The sequence below is a fragment of the Aplysia californica genome, unplaced genomic scaffold, assembly GCF_000002075.1.
Source record: "Aplysia californica isolate F4 #8 unplaced genomic scaffold, AplCal3.0 scaffold00064, whole genome shotgun sequence".
Classification (NCBI taxonomy): Eukaryota; Metazoa; Mollusca; class Gastropoda; order Aplysiida; family Aplysiidae; genus Aplysia; species Aplysia californica.
The window spans coordinates 1,861,251-1,881,691 of record NW_004797334.1 but is presented as its reverse complement, the minus strand read 5'-3'; the positions used below and the strand labels follow the sequence as shown (position 1 = coordinate 1,881,691).

General features: G+C 38.8%; 2 protein-coding genes across 2 annotated transcripts in view; one reads left to right on the top strand and one right to left on the bottom strand.

Annotated features, from left to right (window-relative positions):
• The window catches only part of LOC101846798, a 10,620-nt gene extending 7,629 nt beyond the window's left edge, over positions 1-2,991 (top strand). The window contains exons 4-5 of the mRNA XM_005093469.3: positions 426-514; positions 2,648-2,991. Coding sequence (XP_005093526.1) covers positions 426-514; positions 2,648-2,726 — 168 coding nt within the window. The 3' untranslated portion in view covers positions 2,727-2,991. The remainder of the gene's footprint in view (positions 1-425; positions 515-2,647) is intronic.
• A 3,857-nt stretch (positions 2,992-6,848) lies between these two features.
• LOC101846564 (zinc finger matrin-type protein 2) lies at positions 6,849-19,197 on the bottom strand. The gene is made up of 6 exons (XM_005093468.3): positions 19,117-19,197; positions 14,052-14,204; positions 12,099-12,169; positions 10,695-10,768; positions 9,270-9,415; positions 6,849-8,298 (listed from the first exon to the last, which is right to left on the bottom strand). The coding sequence occupies exons 1-6, from the start codon at positions 19,132-19,134 to the stop codon at positions 8,161-8,163; spliced, it is 600 nt and encodes a 199-aa protein (XP_005093525.1). The 5' UTR covers positions 19,135-19,197; the 3' UTR covers positions 6,849-8,160.
• Positions 19,198-20,441: the final 1,244 nt, after the last annotated feature.

The following is a 20,441-nucleotide window of genomic DNA, read 5'->3' as shown; positions in this document are numbered from 1 at the left end:
GGAGGTAGAGAGAAAGAAAAAAAAGGGAGTGGAATCTCCTAAGTTTTACAAAGAATTACAGGAAGGGCTACGTGCATTTTATATGACAAGATAAATTGCTATATCATTTTATACTTGATATATTAGAATACAGAACTGTTTATTAACCCTATCCGTACGTCCTGGGGTCATTTTGTACTCCCGGGGTTGTATTCTTCACATTTGAAAATCATTCTAGGGCGAAGATCTCTTTGAAAATGTCAGTATTTCTCAAAAAAATCATTTTGACAGACTGCTATGCAAAGCGTACGGATCGGATTAATTAACGAGTAAATTTCCTCTTTGAAAAGTGGGGGCACAGAGTACCCCACGTCGCATGGATAGGATAGTTAAACGCAACGTACGGATAGGAGGGTTAACACATGATGTTTACGAACCTTTTCCAGACAGCAGAACACAGCCCCGAACCAGAGTACCTTGGTCAACTGTTTCAAGACCAGCCACGGGCAACACGAGCTGTTACTCCTGGACGAAGGTATTGTCATTTATTTTTTTTGGTGACTTATCAAATTACAGTACATGTGGTCGCTTTTAAGGACAAGCGGGCTAACCCAGATTTCGCGGGTTTCCAGATTTATCTTGACCTGCACTAAAAGTGGGCATTGCCCTACCTACAGGAGAAGTTTGGTTTCATAGGTGTGTATATTTTTTTTGGTTGTAGAGAAATCTCTCTACTTACTCCTTGTCTTTTAAAGAAACTGAACAAGGGTCCAAAAACTTTACCTTCGATTTTCTCAAAACAGCATTTTTCGGGATAGCTCCCTTGTGCTTAAAAGCAACCATGTAGGCTACTACAGTGGACTTCGCCTAAATTGCTTTCGTTTTGTTTTGGTATGAGTTTTACGCATTATGTAGTACTATCAAAAACTATTTTTTTGGTACATGTACTTCGTTGCTAGGTAAAATTAACCCTGGCGACTCTCGTCGTAGTCATTGTGGAATGGTCACAATTAAAAAGTGTCCGGAGTCAAACCACGTGTGCTCTCACATTATTTTTTTTTTTTTATAGTAGAGGGTTTTACGGCGCTCGCAACTGCATAAGGTCATATGAGCGCCAAGGGGTGGGTGCTTGACGGTCAGAGATAGTATAAAAACGTATAGGGTGGGTGTCAACAGGGAATCTGACTTACTCTGCTCACCTCTCTTGCTTCAACAGCACAAGGTCTGCTTCCACCATCAAAGCACCCCGGAAATAGCAGGTCACAAGAGTGACAAACATACAAAAGAAGTAGAGAAAAATAACAATAGTAAGGATTAAGAAAGAAAAAGCAGCCCTTCGGTGTTGCAGATCAGGCAGTTATGAGCGTGACATGATGAATCAGCCCATTTACAATTCTACTGTGCTTGAACGAGAAATTTTCCCCCTTTGGGAATGGCCTAAAGACACTACAGTGACAGTCAGTGGCACTGCCCCGGGGGGATTGCTCTTACATTGAAAAGGGAAGAATCTCACAAAGATATAATATATTCTCATCGATTTTTTTTGCCTGCTATATAATGTACATTGTATGTGTCAACAAAAAATGTACATACGTGTATGTGGTGAACTTGGTTGGAGAATAGGTTTTTTAGGTTTCATCGCAGGTTCGCAGGTGGTACAATGCCATGGTTGCTCCCCCCTCCCCCCGTCCATGAAAGGTTGGTGAAAAGCAGGCATAGCCCTAACACTGATCACTGGTGCAGTAGTAAGTTTTATGCGGATGGGGGCGAATCTGGAAGACCAGCCCTATGCAGGGCGCGCACACACTTCAGTTAACTCTTTACAGACATATATTAGTAATATTACATGTACATGTATGTGGTGTATTGTCCGATCAGCAGCAGACCAAAGGCAATGTTACGGCACATTTCAAACGATACTTTCGTAAATTAGAAACAGTTGTGTGCATATATGTATATTTCATAGAACACAATATATTACTGCCTGTCCGCTTTTTTTTTTTGTGGTGAAATGGTACAGGCTTAGCACGTCCATCCCCGAAAGGCCCGAGCCAAATACTATAGGAAATTTTATTCATGTAGATATTATATCTAAATTATACTAAATATAAAGTAAAGTGCCTTTCCCAAGCAGGACACAACGTCGGTCTGAACCGAGGCTCAAACCTCCGAACCTGCAAACTCTCGATTACGGATCCGGTAGCCTAACCACTTGGCTACCGACGCCACCAGGCTTTCTTAAATGTAAAAGTTTGGGAAAGAACATGCAGAATTGAAAAATCTTTTATTTATTAGAACCAGGGTCTTCCCTGTGCAACGGCAAAGCGCCCACCTGCTACACCACAGACGCTATGCATGCAAAACCATTAGTTCAAGTTAATCTGCCCTCGTGGTTTTATGCACCCCGTATAATTTAGTTTATTTAGCAAAATTTGATCAGTTTTCGCATAATTTCTGATTTTTTGTCCTTCATCATTCTTTGTTGAAATTAATAGAATCGCATAATTTCCCATTTTTGGGCCAAGAATTGCATAATTTCAGAATTGTCTTTTTCATAAAACCACGGGGACAGGTTAATCAAACCAGGATAGGACTTTGCAATGCTATCCATTCTGGTGTGCAGTGTACTATCAAATTAAAACACTAAATTATACAATCTCTTTTACAGGTTGTCATCATGTGCACGTGGTTCAAACCCCAGCAGTTTTGATTCACTCTTTCAAGAAGCCAAGGACATTTTTTCCTAAATCTAGTGTCATACGTTATATTTCCTGCCCTGTCCGTTTTCATTATTTAATTTGTCTATCGTGCATATATATTTCCATGGACTCATCCATGGCAAAACATGTACATGATGTAGCCTATTTCTTTGTCCATTCTTTTCAACTGATTTTGTACTGAAGACGTTCATTTTCTCCATTTTGTTTACGGATTTTTTAAAAATTTGTTACATCCGAGGTCGATTTACGTTGAGTTGTGTTGTGACATTTATTTGTGACAAAAGAAAAATAAAGCTTGTTACTGACACATATTGTAATTATTTTTGTTCTGCAAAGAGTCACGGGCTGCGGTTGGTGGGTGGTCGGGTGTGGTTTGCTCCTTCTTTCCTATCAAACATCTATCGTTCTTATCTCTCCCTCTTTTCTTCTGTGTTCGTTACTCTTTTGCAACCCATGTAATCTTCGGCACTTACAAGTTACATTTTCTAATTGTTTTGCAAGTGCCGTAAAGCAACTAAAATTAAAAAGTGTTAGAAAGTGATCAGACTGTTCTAGCCCAAAATGGGGGTTTCTGAAATTACAATATACATCGTCAAGGCACTTTGATAATTTTTTTTTTTTTGAATCAGAGTTTTACGCCCTCATTGACATAAGATCATTTCATAAGAGGCCAGCGTCAACCCCAACTGTCAGGGCCAACCAAGACCAAGAGGGTTACAACAACCAAGCAGAAAGACAGAGATACTTGATAAAAATTGTCCCCACATCGCAATCAAACATACGTGAGGTGCGCTGAGAAAATGAGTTACTTCGATTTTGGCCATATATGGAAATTAATACACCAACTTTATAGGTGGAGTTTGTACAGTTTGTAAGTATTGAATAATGAAAGACATGATAGAATTGAACAAAGGGAGTGCTTATTTAGGCCACATATGGCCTAAATAAGGTAAGGGAGGGGGGTTTAGCTTATTTAGGCCACAGTGGACTGTGGCCTAAATAAGGTAAGGGAGGGGGGTTTAGCTTATTTAGGCCACACATGTTCAAACTACTCTTTTCAGACAACTGAGTTCATTCCACTTTCATAATGGTGCACCTTTCTCATTTAGTATGGTTTTGCCTCAGTGTACAACTTATAAATCATAACCATAATGAATATTGTAAAGAACAAAGCACAAAACGCAAAATTTTGCTCAATTCCAATGGTTTGAATGAGGGCCGGATTTTTCCTTCATGGAGGGGCAAAAGCTAGGCTACCATTTTGGCACACTTTGGTCAAGTGAAAAGGTCAAATCCTCCGAATGGACTTTCGGGTTAAATTTGGGGTATAAAAAGTGTGTATACTACGTGGCTGAGTCAAAATTACACTATCTTTGCCTGAGTGACACTCTCTCGTACTGTCTCGTAGTAGTACATGTAGGCTAGTAGGCCTAGTAGTAGTAGTAGCAAAGATCGTGTAGAGAATATTTGGTAGTAGATTCTATCTAGTAGGCAGTTTAGTGAACGTGCTCGCGGCAGGGCGAATCGGCCTCGATAAGCCCCGTAGACTTTTGTGATCAGCCACGAAGCCTCGTGTTTTGATGGGTCTAGATCTAGATCTAGATCTAAACAACTCAGTGCTATTCGCACTGCCACATCCGACAGGCCTAGATTTACATCTTTTTAAAAGGAAAAGAAAGATCATCAAAATGGTTGAATTCGCATGAAAATCGATTAGGTAGAACTAGAACTATTAAAACTTGCTTCTGAAAACAAGGCAATTTTTATACGAAGGCCATTTTTATAACTCGATGAAAGAAAAACTACTGACTGTGTACTGTGTTATTCTGTATAAAAATAAATTATGAAACTTCAGGACGTAGATCTATTATTATTTACCAGCATCTTTTGATGCCTGAGCTGTAGAGGTTGAAGTTTTCACAACACTAATAGATCTAGTAATAGGGTTAGGTAATACGGCTTTCCGTAAAAAATGCATAGATCTACAAAAGCCGACCACCGAATCGACCGGGCGCCTCGGTCTCCCCTGCACTCTGATTCAATATTATATTTAAACAAAAATGCTAATAATCAATGAAAATTGCAAATTGATAATAATAGTATAGTCCTGTAGAGGATAGGTGGACTCCAGGGTCTGCATAGCGAAATACTAGGTTTTAGGATGTGGACCCCGTAGTCACCGTAGTGAAATAAGGTTTGGTTTAAGTAAGGATTGGTACTAGGTTTTAGGACAGGTGGACCCTGGGGTCACCGCAGTGAAATAAGTAGGTTTCTTTAAAAATTGGTGGAACCCGGAGTCACCAAGGCCATAGAGGATTAAGAAAGTTTAATTAAGGATTGGTGGACCCCCGGGACACCTTGATTAAACCTACTTATTTTACTACGGTGACCGCAGGATCCACCTATTCTAAAACCTAACTAGTGTTTCGTTAGGTAGACCCTGGGGTTCACCTTAAACCTACCTATTTCACTACGTTGACTCCAGGGTCCACCAATCCTTAAAATTAAACCTAGATCTACATGTACTTATTTCACTACATTGACCCCAGGGTCCACCAATCCTTAATTAAACCTAGATCTACTGATTTCACTACATTGACCCCGTGGTCCTCCAATCCTTAATTAAACCTATCTACTTATAATTTCACTACTTTGACCACGGGCTCCGCCAGTCCTATCATAAAATAAACTTAGATCTACTTATTTCATTATGTTGACCCCGGGGTCCACCGATCCTTAGTTAAACCTAGATCTACTTATTTCACTACGCTGACTCCGGGGTTCACATCCTAAAACCTAACATTTTGTTAGGTAGACCCCGGGGTCCACCTATCCTTTTGGCTAAATAGACCCCGTAGTCCGCCTATCCACTTTCTTGATAATAACTGAAAACAATACATGCCAGTTGTCATTTATAGTAAAGACAAATGAGGGGAAAAAATATAATTAGGTAGGCTTTAATTTGTTCAAAAAATTGCAAGTGCAAGTGAAGATCATAAAATAATTTTGTTATTTTCTGGTCACCTTTCCAAGGACCTTAAATTGATTCTACATCACATGTCATGTACGATACGGCTGTGAAGGAAAATGGATGTGAAGAGTTTTAAAGAGATAATAATGTAACTTGTAAAGAAAACAATGCTTTACATTGGTTTGGTTATTTTGACTACATGTGTGGCCTAAATAAGGTAAGGGAGGGGGGTTTAGCTTATTTAGGCCACAGGTGTGGCCTAAATAAGGTAAGGGAGGGGGGTTTAGCTTATTCAGGCCACAGGTGTGGCCTAAATAAGGTAAAGGAGGGGGGTTTAGCTTATTTAGGCCACCTGTGGCCCAAATAAGGTAAGGGAGGGGGGTTTAGCTTATTTAGGCCATATGTGGCCTAAATAAGGTCACCCTTGAACAAAATAGCATCTTTTGAAAATCAAGAAATCTGACTCCAGAGTCGATCTTTGGCCAATATCTCCATTCTTCGATTGCTAGAAGTAACTCATTTTGTCAGCATGCCTCACGTATGTCTTGTGCATTACACGGAAGAGTGCCTAACCGCAACACCATAGACACCAATACATGTCGTGACGATGAGCCAACAAAACCAAGCACATTCCGGAAAAAAAACCCAATACCATTGGGCATGTTATAAGTTCTATTAAAGATAATATTACTATTTATAATGCAAGACTGCTATGCATGTTACCCCGTTTCAAATTCCCAAATATGTATTTTTTACTTTCTGGAGAGTTCTTATGGCTGCCTCTTTGGCCCTTTGCCTCAGTCCCATTGGAGAAAGAATTGAAATTGAGGTTACAGCCTCCAAAATACACTGTTGTATATAAGTGTGAGGAAAAGAGCATTGAAAAATAGCTGTAAAATATCCAAGTCCTACCCAAACAGTCTTGAGCTCACATTTTTACCAAACTCTGCAGTGCATTCTACAAAATATGTGACTGTTCCATTCTGGAGCTACCACTGCAGCTATAATCTAGCATGCCCATAGCCAGCAGATTTTCAGGCCCTGAATTTATTTCTTTTACATCATACTAATTATATTTTTTGTACACAGTAGTCAACCCACATTTATTTTTCTTTGTAGTTCTGGCCCAAACTTTTAAAGCATCCAAATCATTTAATACAAAGAAATACACCTTTGTGTTCAGTAGTATTCATATGTGTGCACTTTTATTCTTGAAAATAACTCATAAATCTTACCACTACATGATTTGATTCAAAAGCATTGGGGTAATAAAAGTTGAACCGACATTGGAAAACATCGGTTTAGAAAAGTCAAACTCATGGTTCATGATACATGTCAGAAAAATCAAAGAGAAGAAAGAACACTGAGTATTTTGGTTCTCCATATTTCTTTTCTTTTAAAATGATTGAGACAGGCAGCAGTGGCAAAACTGGAAAACATATATATATGGGATGAATTACACACCAACAAATCTTGAACTTGAAGGAAAACATTTTCCCACCAAATTTTTTATACAAAGTTTTATTTAGACATTAGGAAACTGAGAAAATACACCCACATCTATACTAGAATCAGCAATTCTGAAATTTTGAAGTAAAACTTGTTCACCTGAAACATACATTTACAAAAAAAGTAGATTCGAGGACAAAATTCTCCCAATGAAAATTTCAAAAGGATGTTGGAGACATTTTCTATTTTATAATTATAATAATCAGAATCAGCACGCAAAAGCAATCCAGGCACTACACAAACAGCTGTTTTATTTCTTTCTCATATGTTCATAGAACATCCAAAACGCATTTCAGTTTCATTTTCGTCACAGGTATACAAACCCCCTAATTCACTCTCGTTTCTCACATCTATAATATTCCATGTTCAGAAAATAAAAACCAACATTCTTTCAACTCTCAACAATCATGACTTGAAGTTCCTGTCAACACACACGCAATGTACACACACATAAACACTAAGGATGGGCAGCTGTTCATAAAATTCTTTTGATATTCAGTGACCCTCATCTACAATAATTGCAAAAGCAATTCTGCTACAAATATAATCAATATTCAGGTGATCTTAGCAAAAATGTTAAACACCCCCACCAAAAGCAAGTTAAAAACTTTGAAATCCTAAAACAAAAAAGGTCAAAATCATATCTCTCTCATCCCTTGACAAAAACGTATTAAACCCTCTTCCCCCCCCCTCCCAAAAAAATAGTACATTTTGACACACCTCTAGGAACACTAATTACTTATTCTGCTTGCCTCAATATATATTACTGCAGCACTAAGTAGCCTACCATTGAAGAAGAAGTCTCAAATCCAAATCCTGTAGGCCTAAATTCTCAAGCAGAAGGTAGACAAAAAAAAATAAAATCCATCAGATCTGATGACTGACTAACCCATTAACACTCTCTCTTCCTCCCAGACAGACAGACAGACAGACGTACACACACATTCACTCAGTTCATCAGTTCATCCGTCGACTCCAGTCTCACTTTTTCTTCGATGTACCAAACCCTGAGAACCCCATGATGGCCGACATGTCTGGGTCGCCCCCGTCATCGGAATCTTCTGCTTTGCGTTTTCTTTCCTTTCTCTTTTCCTTCTTGTATGCCTTCTGTTTTTCTTCCTGAAAGGAGAAACGATACAAGGAGCACTTCTTTACGAAAACAAAAATGCAAGAACTTCTCTAAACACAGAAAAATGCAACTTTGTCCTAATATTCTACACACATTATCTATACAGGTAAGTTGCCTTGTGTCAAGCTTCAACCCATGTCAACATCTTTTTTTTAGTGACATTTCTTCCCTCCAACCATAATATAACAGCCATGGAAAGTGTACAACATTTCACCTCTTTCTGTTACACAGCATTGCCAATGCAAGGGATGCATAATACAACCTTTATTTACACATAAGTACACACATATAATAGTATGATATCTACTGATATTGTGAAGTTAATCTGACAATGGTGTGTTTTCCCGAAACAAAGCGCATTTCAGCTTAACACATATATGCAAAATGAAAAGCAGCGCTCAACATATTTTTAGATCTCTCACAATTTCAGGATAAAACATCTAGATCTAGATCTACTTCTAGATCTATCAATCAGACAGTCCCTTGTCACACTCATCTATTTGATTTTTTAAGAAGAGTTTTATAACACTCGCAATACAATTAGGTCACAAAAGTGCCAAAAATTAGAGGTGTTACAACAGAGTAACATACATAAAAAAGAAAGAGGCAAAATAAGGACAACAGATATAAAGGAAGGAGCAAACTACACAAGAGCACCTGCCAACCATCCACATCTTGTTTGAGACATCGGGCCAGATCTCTATTTCTTGAACTGTCAGTGGTGGTAAGTCCCCTATTTCCAATGTGAATAACTATGTAACAAAAGCAGCTAGAGCAATATACTGTTTTTAACCACTTGTCGGGTTTAAACAGGTTGATAATTTAATATCCAGTGTTGTTATATATATATATACATTACATGTTTGATCAAAATACGATAAGAGACTCATCTGACATGTTGCACAAATCGTAATCAGAAGAAAACAACAACAAGCTAGCTGCACATGAAAAAAATTGTTACCTCTTCCTGCAATTCCTTAACGCGCTCCTCAAAGTCATAATCCTTTTTCTTTTCCTCCTTTTTCTTTTTATTCATTTCAAAGCGTGCTTTTACTTGATCCAAAGAAGACCTCTCGATTTTCATGGACATGCCCAAATTTCTCTGATCTGGAAAAGAAAAAAGCATCAAATATGTTATAAACCTGTAAGTCAGATCCCCCACCAACAGTCTAGCTGATCATCTGCTTATCCCGACAGCTACACACAAAATGTAACACTGATAATAACAGTGTTTACCATTTTTTACTAACTGTCAACTGTATTCAGTATACATTCTTTATCAAAAAATGAGTTAATAACCCTTTTCAACCCACAGCAGACCTACTTGTTCCTGCTAAAAGAAGCAGGAATTAGCCTGAAATAATGCTTCTTGGCTTAACAGTCAGCAATGATTGTCTCCTGTTTTACTAATGCCGAAAAGATTTTCTTTTTAAATTACACAGTAGAGTCCGCTTAAACTTAAACCAAAAATCTACAAGACAAAGGTATTTTCTTTGGTTTAACCAGGTTTTCAGTTAGGAGAGGTTACTCATGGAGAAAAAAAATAATTCGGAAATCACATTGTCTTTGAGCATACGGCTATTTTCAGATAAACCATGTTCAGTTCAAGCAGATTCTACTGTTTCAGTAACAACAGCCGCAAATTATGTTACATGTCCTCATTGACACAATTCAGATCATCTAATTCTAAGAGTCAGGCTTCTTCGACCCTGCCTGACAGGGCCAACCCCAGGGCCAAAATTTCCCAGCAGATAGATGAAGACACTCAACATAAAGTTGATGCTCACACGTAAAGCAAGCAATGGATTGAAAGACAATTTTAAAAGCATTAACATTCAAGTCTGAAAATTTAGGTGGTGCTAACTTTTGAAAATTATGCATTTAGCTCTACATAAAAATATTTCTTTGATGCCGACGTGGTGGAATAAGGAATTTTTGGGTAAATTTTTTGTCATATGGAGTTATCGTGTCATCTTTAAGATTGTTCATTTGTGTTGCTTTTGGTGGAAAAAATATGTATTTATCTCGAATAGAAGCTGAGACATTTGCAATTATGGTGGCGGGGATCGCCTGATTTCAGAGGTAAATTTAGAGCAAGAAAATTGATTTCCATTGCTTCACAGTCTTTGGAAACTGAAAATTTAGATATTTTGTGCCTTTAATCAACGTTTTTCAGTAAAATCAACACAGAAAAGTGTTTTAAATGGACGTAAAAGGTGTTGAGCTAAAAATAAACAAATTGAAAAAAATTGACAAACCAGCAAACAAATGCCGATTGCTTCCATTTCATTATTCTGACAAACGCCTAATTCCATTACACTCCCTCAAATATATTCATCTCAACCCAGAGCTAAATATCTCAATTCATTTGAAATGCGAGACTTACGTTTTTTGCCATTGATGTGATCCAAAAAGTTGATCGAGTCCTTAACCACGCAATCACAGACATTGCAATAGTACCTGTAAAGATATGGGGCAAATATGAGCTTGGTCACTTTTATAATTTATAAACTTTGTAACAAAACACAGCATACTCACAAAACAATAGGTTATAAAAAAAAATACCAACAGAAAATATGACCAGATTTGATATGCGTATTACATTAGAACTCGGATACAACGAGAATTCAACTAAAAGAGATAGATTCCCCGTTTTTTCTTCTTCTTTAAAATCAATAAAAAATAACCCGGATTCAACGAACACTTAAATTAGCAAGCTCGCATTCAACGAGGTCTCTTCCGGGGTGAACAGCCCCTGCAGATGTGGCATCGTTCATTTTTCTCCCACAACAAACTTTATCTATTCCCGGAAAAGATCCATTGCACTTGCATCGTGAACCATTCTTCACTTAGCCGATTGCATGCCACCAATCAGCGGCCTTCTTTCATACCAATACATGTGTTATTGGAACGCACACGAGTCTACTCTGGAGTGTGTCAGTGTTGGATGGGCAGCCGGCACACGCGTGACTGTCTGTGTGTGCATGTCAGAGGGGGGGAGGGGGGATCGGTCCGGCGTGGAATGTCGCACATACAAACTAAACGCGTCAGTCTTTTTTTCCTCCGGCAACTGATCATTATTGCAACGATAAGCCAGTCTTGACATAGATCTACGTAATGATTTGTCCGCTGGTCTATGGAATCAAAAGTTGCCGAATGCTAGGCTCTATACAGCAACACAACTTTTTGGCAAACAATCAAGATGACAGGCGTGCATTTGAACGAATCTGTCTTTTTTTTGCATAGCTCATAATATGCAGGCATTTCAGGCACCACTTGTTACTTCTCTTTATACATTACTTGCTCAGTGCCTGTAATTATCTACACAAAACCTCATATTTGCTATAACGAACACCCGGATTTAACGAGATTTTAGGTCAGGCACGGCCACCTCGTTGAATCCGAGTTCCACTGTATAAGAACAGTCAGAGAACTCCCCACAAACGACAACTGCATATATGTCAATTTATATGTATGTCTTGAAGTCTTACAATGACCACACTATTATTTAACAATAGAGGTGTCTCTCTCTAAAGACTACTTCAACTCTGAAGCTTCCTTGACAAACCAGAACACCATCATAGGACAGTGAATTATTCCAGTCTCATAACTTACCAGTGTATTGAAAGATTCTCATTCCTATGATTCTTATTTTACATCGTGAGATGAACACTAACTAGACATGAAAAAAAACAGACAAAAAAAGCATTAATATAACTACAAATTATAACCACACACCAGCTTAAGGATTTACAAACACACAAGTTTGATAAAATAGGAAACAACATACCCTCCTTGCTGTGCTGCCGGTGTTGTCTTTGTAATGACTTGAGATTTTCCGAGTTTTGAGTCTAAATCAACCTGAGGAAGAAAGGGGGGAAAGATGTATTTGAAAATTAGAGATATAATAATTTCATTGAAACTCTTTGAGTAGATCAAAGAGAAGACAGGCTCTTCTCGGTGTGAACTTTCATTGTTATCGAGCTAATACACAAAGGGGGGGTTCTCGTGGCCTTGAGGTTAAGATTTTCACCTCTCATTCAAAGGTCCTGCGTTCAAATCTGGGTAGCGACAGAAAAATTTTCTTTTCTAAAATTGTCTCCTTTCACCTCATTTTCTGCTCTCTAGCAAAGTTCTGTCGTCTGCTTTCATCTCCACTATCTGTCCCCACCCCCTCACCTCCTTTGTCCCCTCCTCTGGGCTCCTGATTCTTTCTCCTACAGCCTTTCTACTGCTACTCCTTGGCTCCTTCTTACTGCTGTCTTTCAGCCACACCCCTGATCTTCTAGTGGGAAAGATCTACACCTAGCCTTTTTGGACAAGGGTGAAAAATCTCAAAGGTCCCGTGTGCAAGTTGTGCACGTTAAAGATCCCTTGGTGGTATAAAATCGATGAGAGTAGGCTTTGGCCACCAACCAGGCAAAATTCAAAATTTCCTAACAACTGAAATTGTTTAACGTGTCCTGCGTGCTCATATGACCTTATGCAGTTGCGAGTGCTGTAAAACACTTACCAAAAACAAAAAAATACTGAACAGATTTATCTCAAGATTTTAGATCACAAATAGATAAATAAATTTTAAAAACAAGTTATAATCATTCTCAAAAGACACGAAATATTCCTATACCGTAACCATCAAAGTTGGCAAGAATTTAGATATCACTACTCACAGAAGATCATACTGTAATTGGGTTTTAAGTTAAGGCCATCTGAGGGTAAAATTTCCCCCATTTTTACCGTTTGACCATGCAATTTTTTTTCTCCATTTTTGAAACCTACATCCATTTCCCCCGAATTTTCAAGTGCCTGTCTCAATCAATTATATTTAGAAGTCATGTAAAAATGGGTTTTAAAAAATAATTTGCAATTCTGGGTCTTGTTTTAAAATATTTTCTTCATTTTTTTCAAATATTTATTTTTCCGACTTCAAATTACGTCTTCTCCATTATTTTTCACCTGAACGGCTTCACTATTTTACACAATGTGCGTCCATAGGTGACCATTACTGAAAAAGAGCCTTTTTGAAGATAGTAAGAAAATAAAGTTACATTCAGTTCAGTGTTTTTGTTGGAAAATTCGAGGTTTTATGCTATTTGTCCATAGTACATATTTCCAGAGTCCATAATTATTTTCAAAATCATAATATTGTTGTAATTTGTACTTGCTAAAAATGAAAGCCAACGGACTAAAAATAAGAGAGAAGATATAACTTCTGAAATTTGATGAAATTATCAAATATGGCGGACGTTTGCTTGGTTACCATGATTACCCCCGTGATTATAATAATAATTACTTGAATTTATTCTTTGATGTCTGGACTAATATAAATATATCATCGTTCCTATATTTAGTAAAGGGATGTGGATTTTAGAAATTTCACAAACAGATGGCCATAAAGTAAATAAAACCTCACAAACAACTTGAAAGCAGCTACTCGAAAAAGACTGGCAAAAACTTACGAAATTACAAAAGACTATAGAACAAATCAATACGAAGAGAATAGCTTAAATTTAAAAAATGACATCATGTCTGATAACAAAGACTCCAAATAAGAACTTTAAAAAGTGACATATATCAGTACTGGTATCATCAACAGTTACAAATGGTAGGATCAATTGTAAAAATTATTAAATTTTAATTAATTTCTTGAACAAATAGTTAAAATCATAATTTCACAAAGGGAATGAGCTTTTAGATTTCTACTTAACTGCTAAACTAAAGTCATTAAATCTCAATGGCTTACCTTGTAATCACGGGGCTTTAACAGCTCTCGTTTGACAGGAATCTTTATTTCTTCTTCGCTGTCACTGCTGTCTTCAAGCTCTTTCAACCTTTCCTGAGCAAGCTTTTCATACTCCTCCCGATCCCACTTTCTTCTGTGGTCAGGAACCGTGGTCTGTCAATAATAAAACAAAAAAGTATGAGAGTAACAATTGAAACCATGAAAACAGCTTGCTCTAGAGTCTCTAAAGCAAATAATCAATCTCTGCAATTCATAACAAATACTGGGGGGGGGCTCTTGTGGTTTAGAGGTACAGCATTCGCCTCTCAGTCAACAGGTCCCGGGTTCGAAATCTGACAGTCACCAAAAATTTTCTTAGTTCTCTCAAAGTGTTCTCCTTTCTAGTTCTCTGTTTTGTTCTGTCACCTGCTTTCATCTCCACTTTCTTTCCCCCTGCCCCCCCCCCCCCCCCAACCTCCTCTGGCATCCTCTCCCCTTTATTATTTTACTCTTGGTTGACTCTTACTACTGTTCTTTGAAAGGGGTTTCCGGTGATATTTTTCCTTTTGGCTTTGGGTTTAAAATAGAAAGCCTTTTAAAATCACATTAAAGTTTTTTAAGTTTTACGTGAAAATGTAAAATACCGACGGCTTAAAAAAGGCACCAATAGAAAGATCCGTTCAGTTTCTGATAGAATGCAGTCATCAGCGTGGGATTATTTTGCATCGAACCTTCCATCAAACAAAATATGACCCCTAACGCCTAACATAGGGAGCACTCAATACAACAATAAAGCTGTAATGCTCACCGCTGGGTCTGATGCGACACCAGCCATTCACTGTTTTTGGTTGAAATAATGACAAATCATCATGTTTGAGGCTATAAAACAGCCTACTGCTTTGCAATGATCTCAGTCTTAAAAAAAATAGGCTTCATTTATGCTACCATGAAATAGTGAAGTAGACTTTCAATACTAAAGGATTTATAGGGTTTGGGGTAGGGGGTATGAATTAGGGTTAGGGTTAGGGTTAGGAGGTGTCTCTTCTTCTACTTATTTTTGTTTATAAGTTGGGGTGGTCGCTCATTACGGAAGTAGTCCTTCCCATTTATCTAACTAACTCAAACATTTCAGAGTTAAAACAAATCTATTCTGATTCAGGAAAAGATTGCATTTTTAACAATAATACTTCATGCATGCTGTAATCTGACTGGACGCTAAGACTGTTCACTAGAGGATCGAGTGACGTTCACTAAACCAATTGGGAATACATATGAAGCTACAGAGAGCACCTAGTACACCTCTGTGATTGGCCCAAATGGGTGACATATTGTCGTATTTCCGCCATCTTCTCTGTCCTCTTCCGGGTTTCCCTCGCGAGTTGACAAGATCTATCACCCTTTAATTCTTATATATAATTGAAACTTTAATTTGGAAACTTTTGTACTATTGACTCTTCTTTTTGTTCAATCATTAATCTGCAACCTTGTAACATTGTCATTTCATCTTCAATGGGTCATAACATCACACTTAATCAATGGGTTTTTTTTGTCTCATCCCTATTTATATCAGAGTTTATCAGTATACCTGAAACATGTTGTGATAATAGATCAATAATTATAATATAAACGGAATTAAATAAGAGACAATTTGGTAATGGTGGTTTGTAACACGCTGCTTTATATTTTCCGTAGCTTTGTCACTGGCATTCTCATTTATAATTATATAATAATAAAGGGACATGAAGCTACAGCGAGCACCAAGCACACCTCTATTATTGGCCCAAATATAATGACGTATTTCCACCATCTATTTTTGTCGTCTTCCGGGGCTTCCCTCGCCAGTTGACTAGATCTCACTGTGACACGCCCGCTTTGCCGCTCAGCACGCGATGGGCTATGCCACTAGGTTTCATCTAAGACTGCTTGGGCTGTGTGTGTGTGCATATGTGTGTGTGCATGCGCGTGCACACACGCTTAGAGTGTGCGTGTGTGTGTACAACTTTGAGGAGAAGGTAAATTAACGGAACGAGAATTGCTGAGATTGTTTAAAAGATTAATACCCCAAAAAAACAAAAATGGCGAAATCTAGTCAACCGTTACTGGCGAGGGCAACCCAAAAGTCTTGGGGGAAACCCCACAAAACGACAAAAATAGATAGTGGAGATATCTACATCATCTAGTCTATATTTGGGCCAATCACAGGTGCTAGGTGCTCGCTGCAGCTTCATGTTGTAAAGGGTAATTTGTCAACTCACAAGGGAAACCCTGGAAAACGAAAAAAATTGATGGCGGAAATACGTCATCTATATTTGGGCCAATCACAGAGCTCTCTATAGAGATAGCAAAAGTGTTGGGAATACATGAAGCTACAGCGAGCATCTAACTAACACACCTCTGTGATTGGCCCAAATATTGATGTTTTTCCGTCATCTATTTTTGTCGTCTTTCGGGGCTTCCCCAAAGACTCTCGGGTTTCCTTCGCCAGTAACTGTTGACTAGGTCTCGCCGTCTTTGTTTTTTGTTTTTTGTGGTCGTATCGTACAGGGCTGTACAGTTTCACTCTCCGAGAGGCGCACTTAATTGTAGCCCGTCTGACCCCTCTGACCCCTGGCGGAAGGTAATGAATCTCGACGCGTTACGCCACTTCCACGGGCCATTCATTCCCTAGATCTGACCGCTCCGTGCGGAAAGAGTACAATTTCAAGAAATAAACTGGAATTTACAACATAAAGTACTATCTTCATCCACCCCATAAACCTAGGAGTGTTATGTACCAAATAAAAGCTATAACCCGCAGTTTGAAACCAGCTTTTATCTTGTTTTACGTTCCCTTGGGTTGTACAGCTGCTCTGTGCGTTATTGAATTTTTTGGATTTAAAAGCGGATTTTAAAAACTAAAGTTTCTAAGCAGCGTCGATTTCTGTACAAAAACTAACGAACTTTTCTTCCGTAGCAGCATTAATCGTGGGAATCGGTTCCGGAATCGACTCTTCGCCCAGCTCTAGTCTACACTAGATCTAGATCTCTCTAGAGGCTACTTTTGTCTCTCCTGCAGAACAAACATAGAATCTAGATCCAGAAACTGAAAATCTAGAATCTAGAATCTAGATCTAGGCTCCTATTTGTCATCGAAGTCACTATTCGGACTCGAGTCCGAATATGAAAAAATGTTATTCGGACTCTGATTCTTGTTCAGCATGACATCACTTCCGACTTCTGACTTCCTGTGACTCGTGACTCCGGCTTCCTGTCCTGCCTCGCTCGTGGCTCACCTCAGGCTGGGTAGAGACCTGGATCACTTCGGGCAAAATGGCGTTTTGTGCAGGAGCCAAGTTTTTATCTTACGATGAATTTGAGGCCGGCCTGAAAAGTTATGGCGCTTCTAATAAATGTTTATTTGTCAAGAGGTCATCAGAAGCAATTAAAGATGGCTCGTTAGCGTGTGTCGGGGTCGGATGGGCGGCCTGCACACGTGTGGATGTGTGCGTGTCGGGGAGGGGGGGTGGGGCACTATCGGTCGGGGCGTTGAACGTCGCATGCACACATCAGTCTTTTTTCCCTCGGCAACTGATCATTATTACAATTTTAATAAGCTAGTCTTGACGTACTACGTTTGTAATGAATTGTGCTCTGGTCTATGGAATCAAAAGTTGCCGTATGCTCAGCTCTACACAGCAACACAACTTTTTCTTGGTAAACAATCAAGATGACACAGGCTTGTGTATTTGAACGAATCGGTCTTTTTTTTTTACACAGCTCATAATATGCAGGTGCCAAGTGGTCTGCTAATCTTCAATTTTACCTTTTTCTACAACAAAGAAAAAGGGAAACATGGGGGGTGGGGGCGCGTATCAATGAGGCGGCGGACATCTGATCGGCAGAAAAGGTGTGGGGGAAACTAAAAAATGGCGGAAAATTGGAAGCACTGAACGTTACGTTTAGATCTACTATAGAACAAAGACACTTCCTTTTTTCCGGACCCGAGTCCGAATAACATTTTTTCATATTCGGACTCGATTTCGAATATGAATTTTTTTTTTTTCGGACTCGAGTCCGAATAGAAAAGAAAAAATTTTATTCAGACAAAGACGGCCATTTGTCATCTAGATCTAGACCTAGAATCTAGATCTAGAATCTAGATCTAGATCTACTTTGAAAGGCCACCTCTATTCTCACCCGGAGTGAGAATAGTGCAGGCGAGTCTTGTAGCTATTCTCACCCGGTGCGCGTTCACCAAATTTTGCGTTCACCCTAAACCACAGAATTCTACACTGTGATAACAGAAAAATTGTAGAATTCTGTGCCTTGAAAAAACGTTCCATTACAACTGTAGCCTACTAAAAGCGTACAATTTTGTCTGTCGGCAGTGGAGAGAGAGAGAGAGAGAAAGAGAGAGAGGAGTAGCGCGAGAATTTCCGGGCAAAACAAAATGGCGACCCGCGTAGTTCGGCTCGATTCGAAAAGTTGAAAAGTTAAAATAGCCGTAGCATCTTTATAGACAACCAAATTAATTTACGTTTGTGTTTTAACATCATTTTTTAACTTTGTTTTGGTCAATTTGATCGTCCACACCGACAGACAGTATTCAGAAAGAGACAGAGAGAGAGAGAAGAGGGGAGGAGTTGATCTTGCGAGAACTTCCGGGCGGGTGAGAATAGCCACTTTCACTTTGAAAATGTAGTTTCTGGTACCCAGTTACACTCAATCTAGAATCTAGATCTAGAATCTAGATCTGGTAGCCTACTCTAATTGTAGAGTAGAATCTAACTTAGTCTTAGTTGAGTAGTCCAGTCAGTGCAGCTACACACTCTCTAGATTCTAGATCTAGATCTAGATCTAGAAATCTAGATCTACTCTACACTCTACTCTACACTACTCTACTTCTACACCAACAACACACACTACTAGTTTGAATTCCTAGCCATCCGTCCAAGCCAGAGTCCTAGATCTACTTTTAGCACATCACGAGTTGAAATTGTCTGGAAGTTACAATTGGAACCTTCTGTAAGACTGGTACACTTTACATCATTCCACATCAGTAGTGATAACAATGACAAAGTAAACACACGATTCCTAACAAACTTACATCGTAAACACCCGACATCTTGAATGAATGAGAGAGAAACTCTTCAATGTCGAGGTAAATTTTATGGCCGGTTCTATTTCTCCGAACACTCGGGAAAATAAACTTGAACTCTTATTTCTCCGAACGGTTTCCGTTCTCAAGATTTTTTGGTTAGCCTATTAAATTTGCGAAAAGATCAAACAAAATAAAGTTCCACAGTTTAAATATCAAGGGTATAGGCCTATAATTACATCTGATGCCAAGTGGTCCACCGAAATAAAACAAAGAATTACAATAGCTAAGGATAGTTTCGATAAAATGAGCCCAATCCTGAAAAATAGAAACATTTGACTACCGAAAGGAAAGTTCTGAAGTGCTATGTATGGTCAGCCCTCTCTATTTATGGCTGCGAATGCTGGACATCACTTAACTAAAGACAGTGAAAAAAAAATAAAAGAAACAGAAATTCGGTTTCTTGGGAGACTGCTGAATACCATGGAAGGAAAAGAAATCAAATCAGGTCGTTCTTGATGAAGCCCACGAGGGCCGTGCGCTGATAAAAATAATCAGGAAACTACCAAAATATTAATGCAGTTCTCTGGGACACCTAAATTGACAGAAATGCCTCGAACATTTATAGTCCTCACTGGCAAAACTCAAGGCAAACGAGGCAGGGGTAGACAGAGCAACCCCATGATCGGAGAGTCTAAATAGATATGTATAATATACGGGGAAAGATCAGGGTAATGCAACTTTTTTTAGAGCGTCTGAACAAAGGAGTAAATGGAGAACCATGATCGCCGATGTCTGAGGCAGATCTGGCACCTCATGATGATGAGGGACTAGGATTACAAGACTTAGAATCGTTATTTCGAAAAATTCTTTCTCTGAATGACTTTATAAAGCCTTTATTTTTATTTGTTAACAGCACGAGAGAAAAATTAAATACCTTCAATTATATAAGTTCGAGGGTGCTGTGGCAGAGCGGTTATTATAATGCGCTCATCTCCAAAGCGGAAAGTCCGGGTTCGAGTCTCGGTTCGGACACATATTTTTTCGCCCCCTCCTGCCCACCCAGCAGTTATAATGGGTACCTGAATTCGAGTAGGAGAAGTAAAGGCGGCGTGGAAAGGAACTGGCCACCCTACCACAATATGCTGAAGGCCCCAGGAAGTTGTCTCACTAACAAGGCAATCCCCAATGTTCGGATCGGATGCAGGAACAATTTTTTTAAAATAAAGGCTGATCCTTCCACAAACAAGTCAAACGCTTTTGTTCGTTTTCATACCTGTTCTTCATTTCTGTTTTTGTTTTGTTTTTACACACACACACACACACACACACAC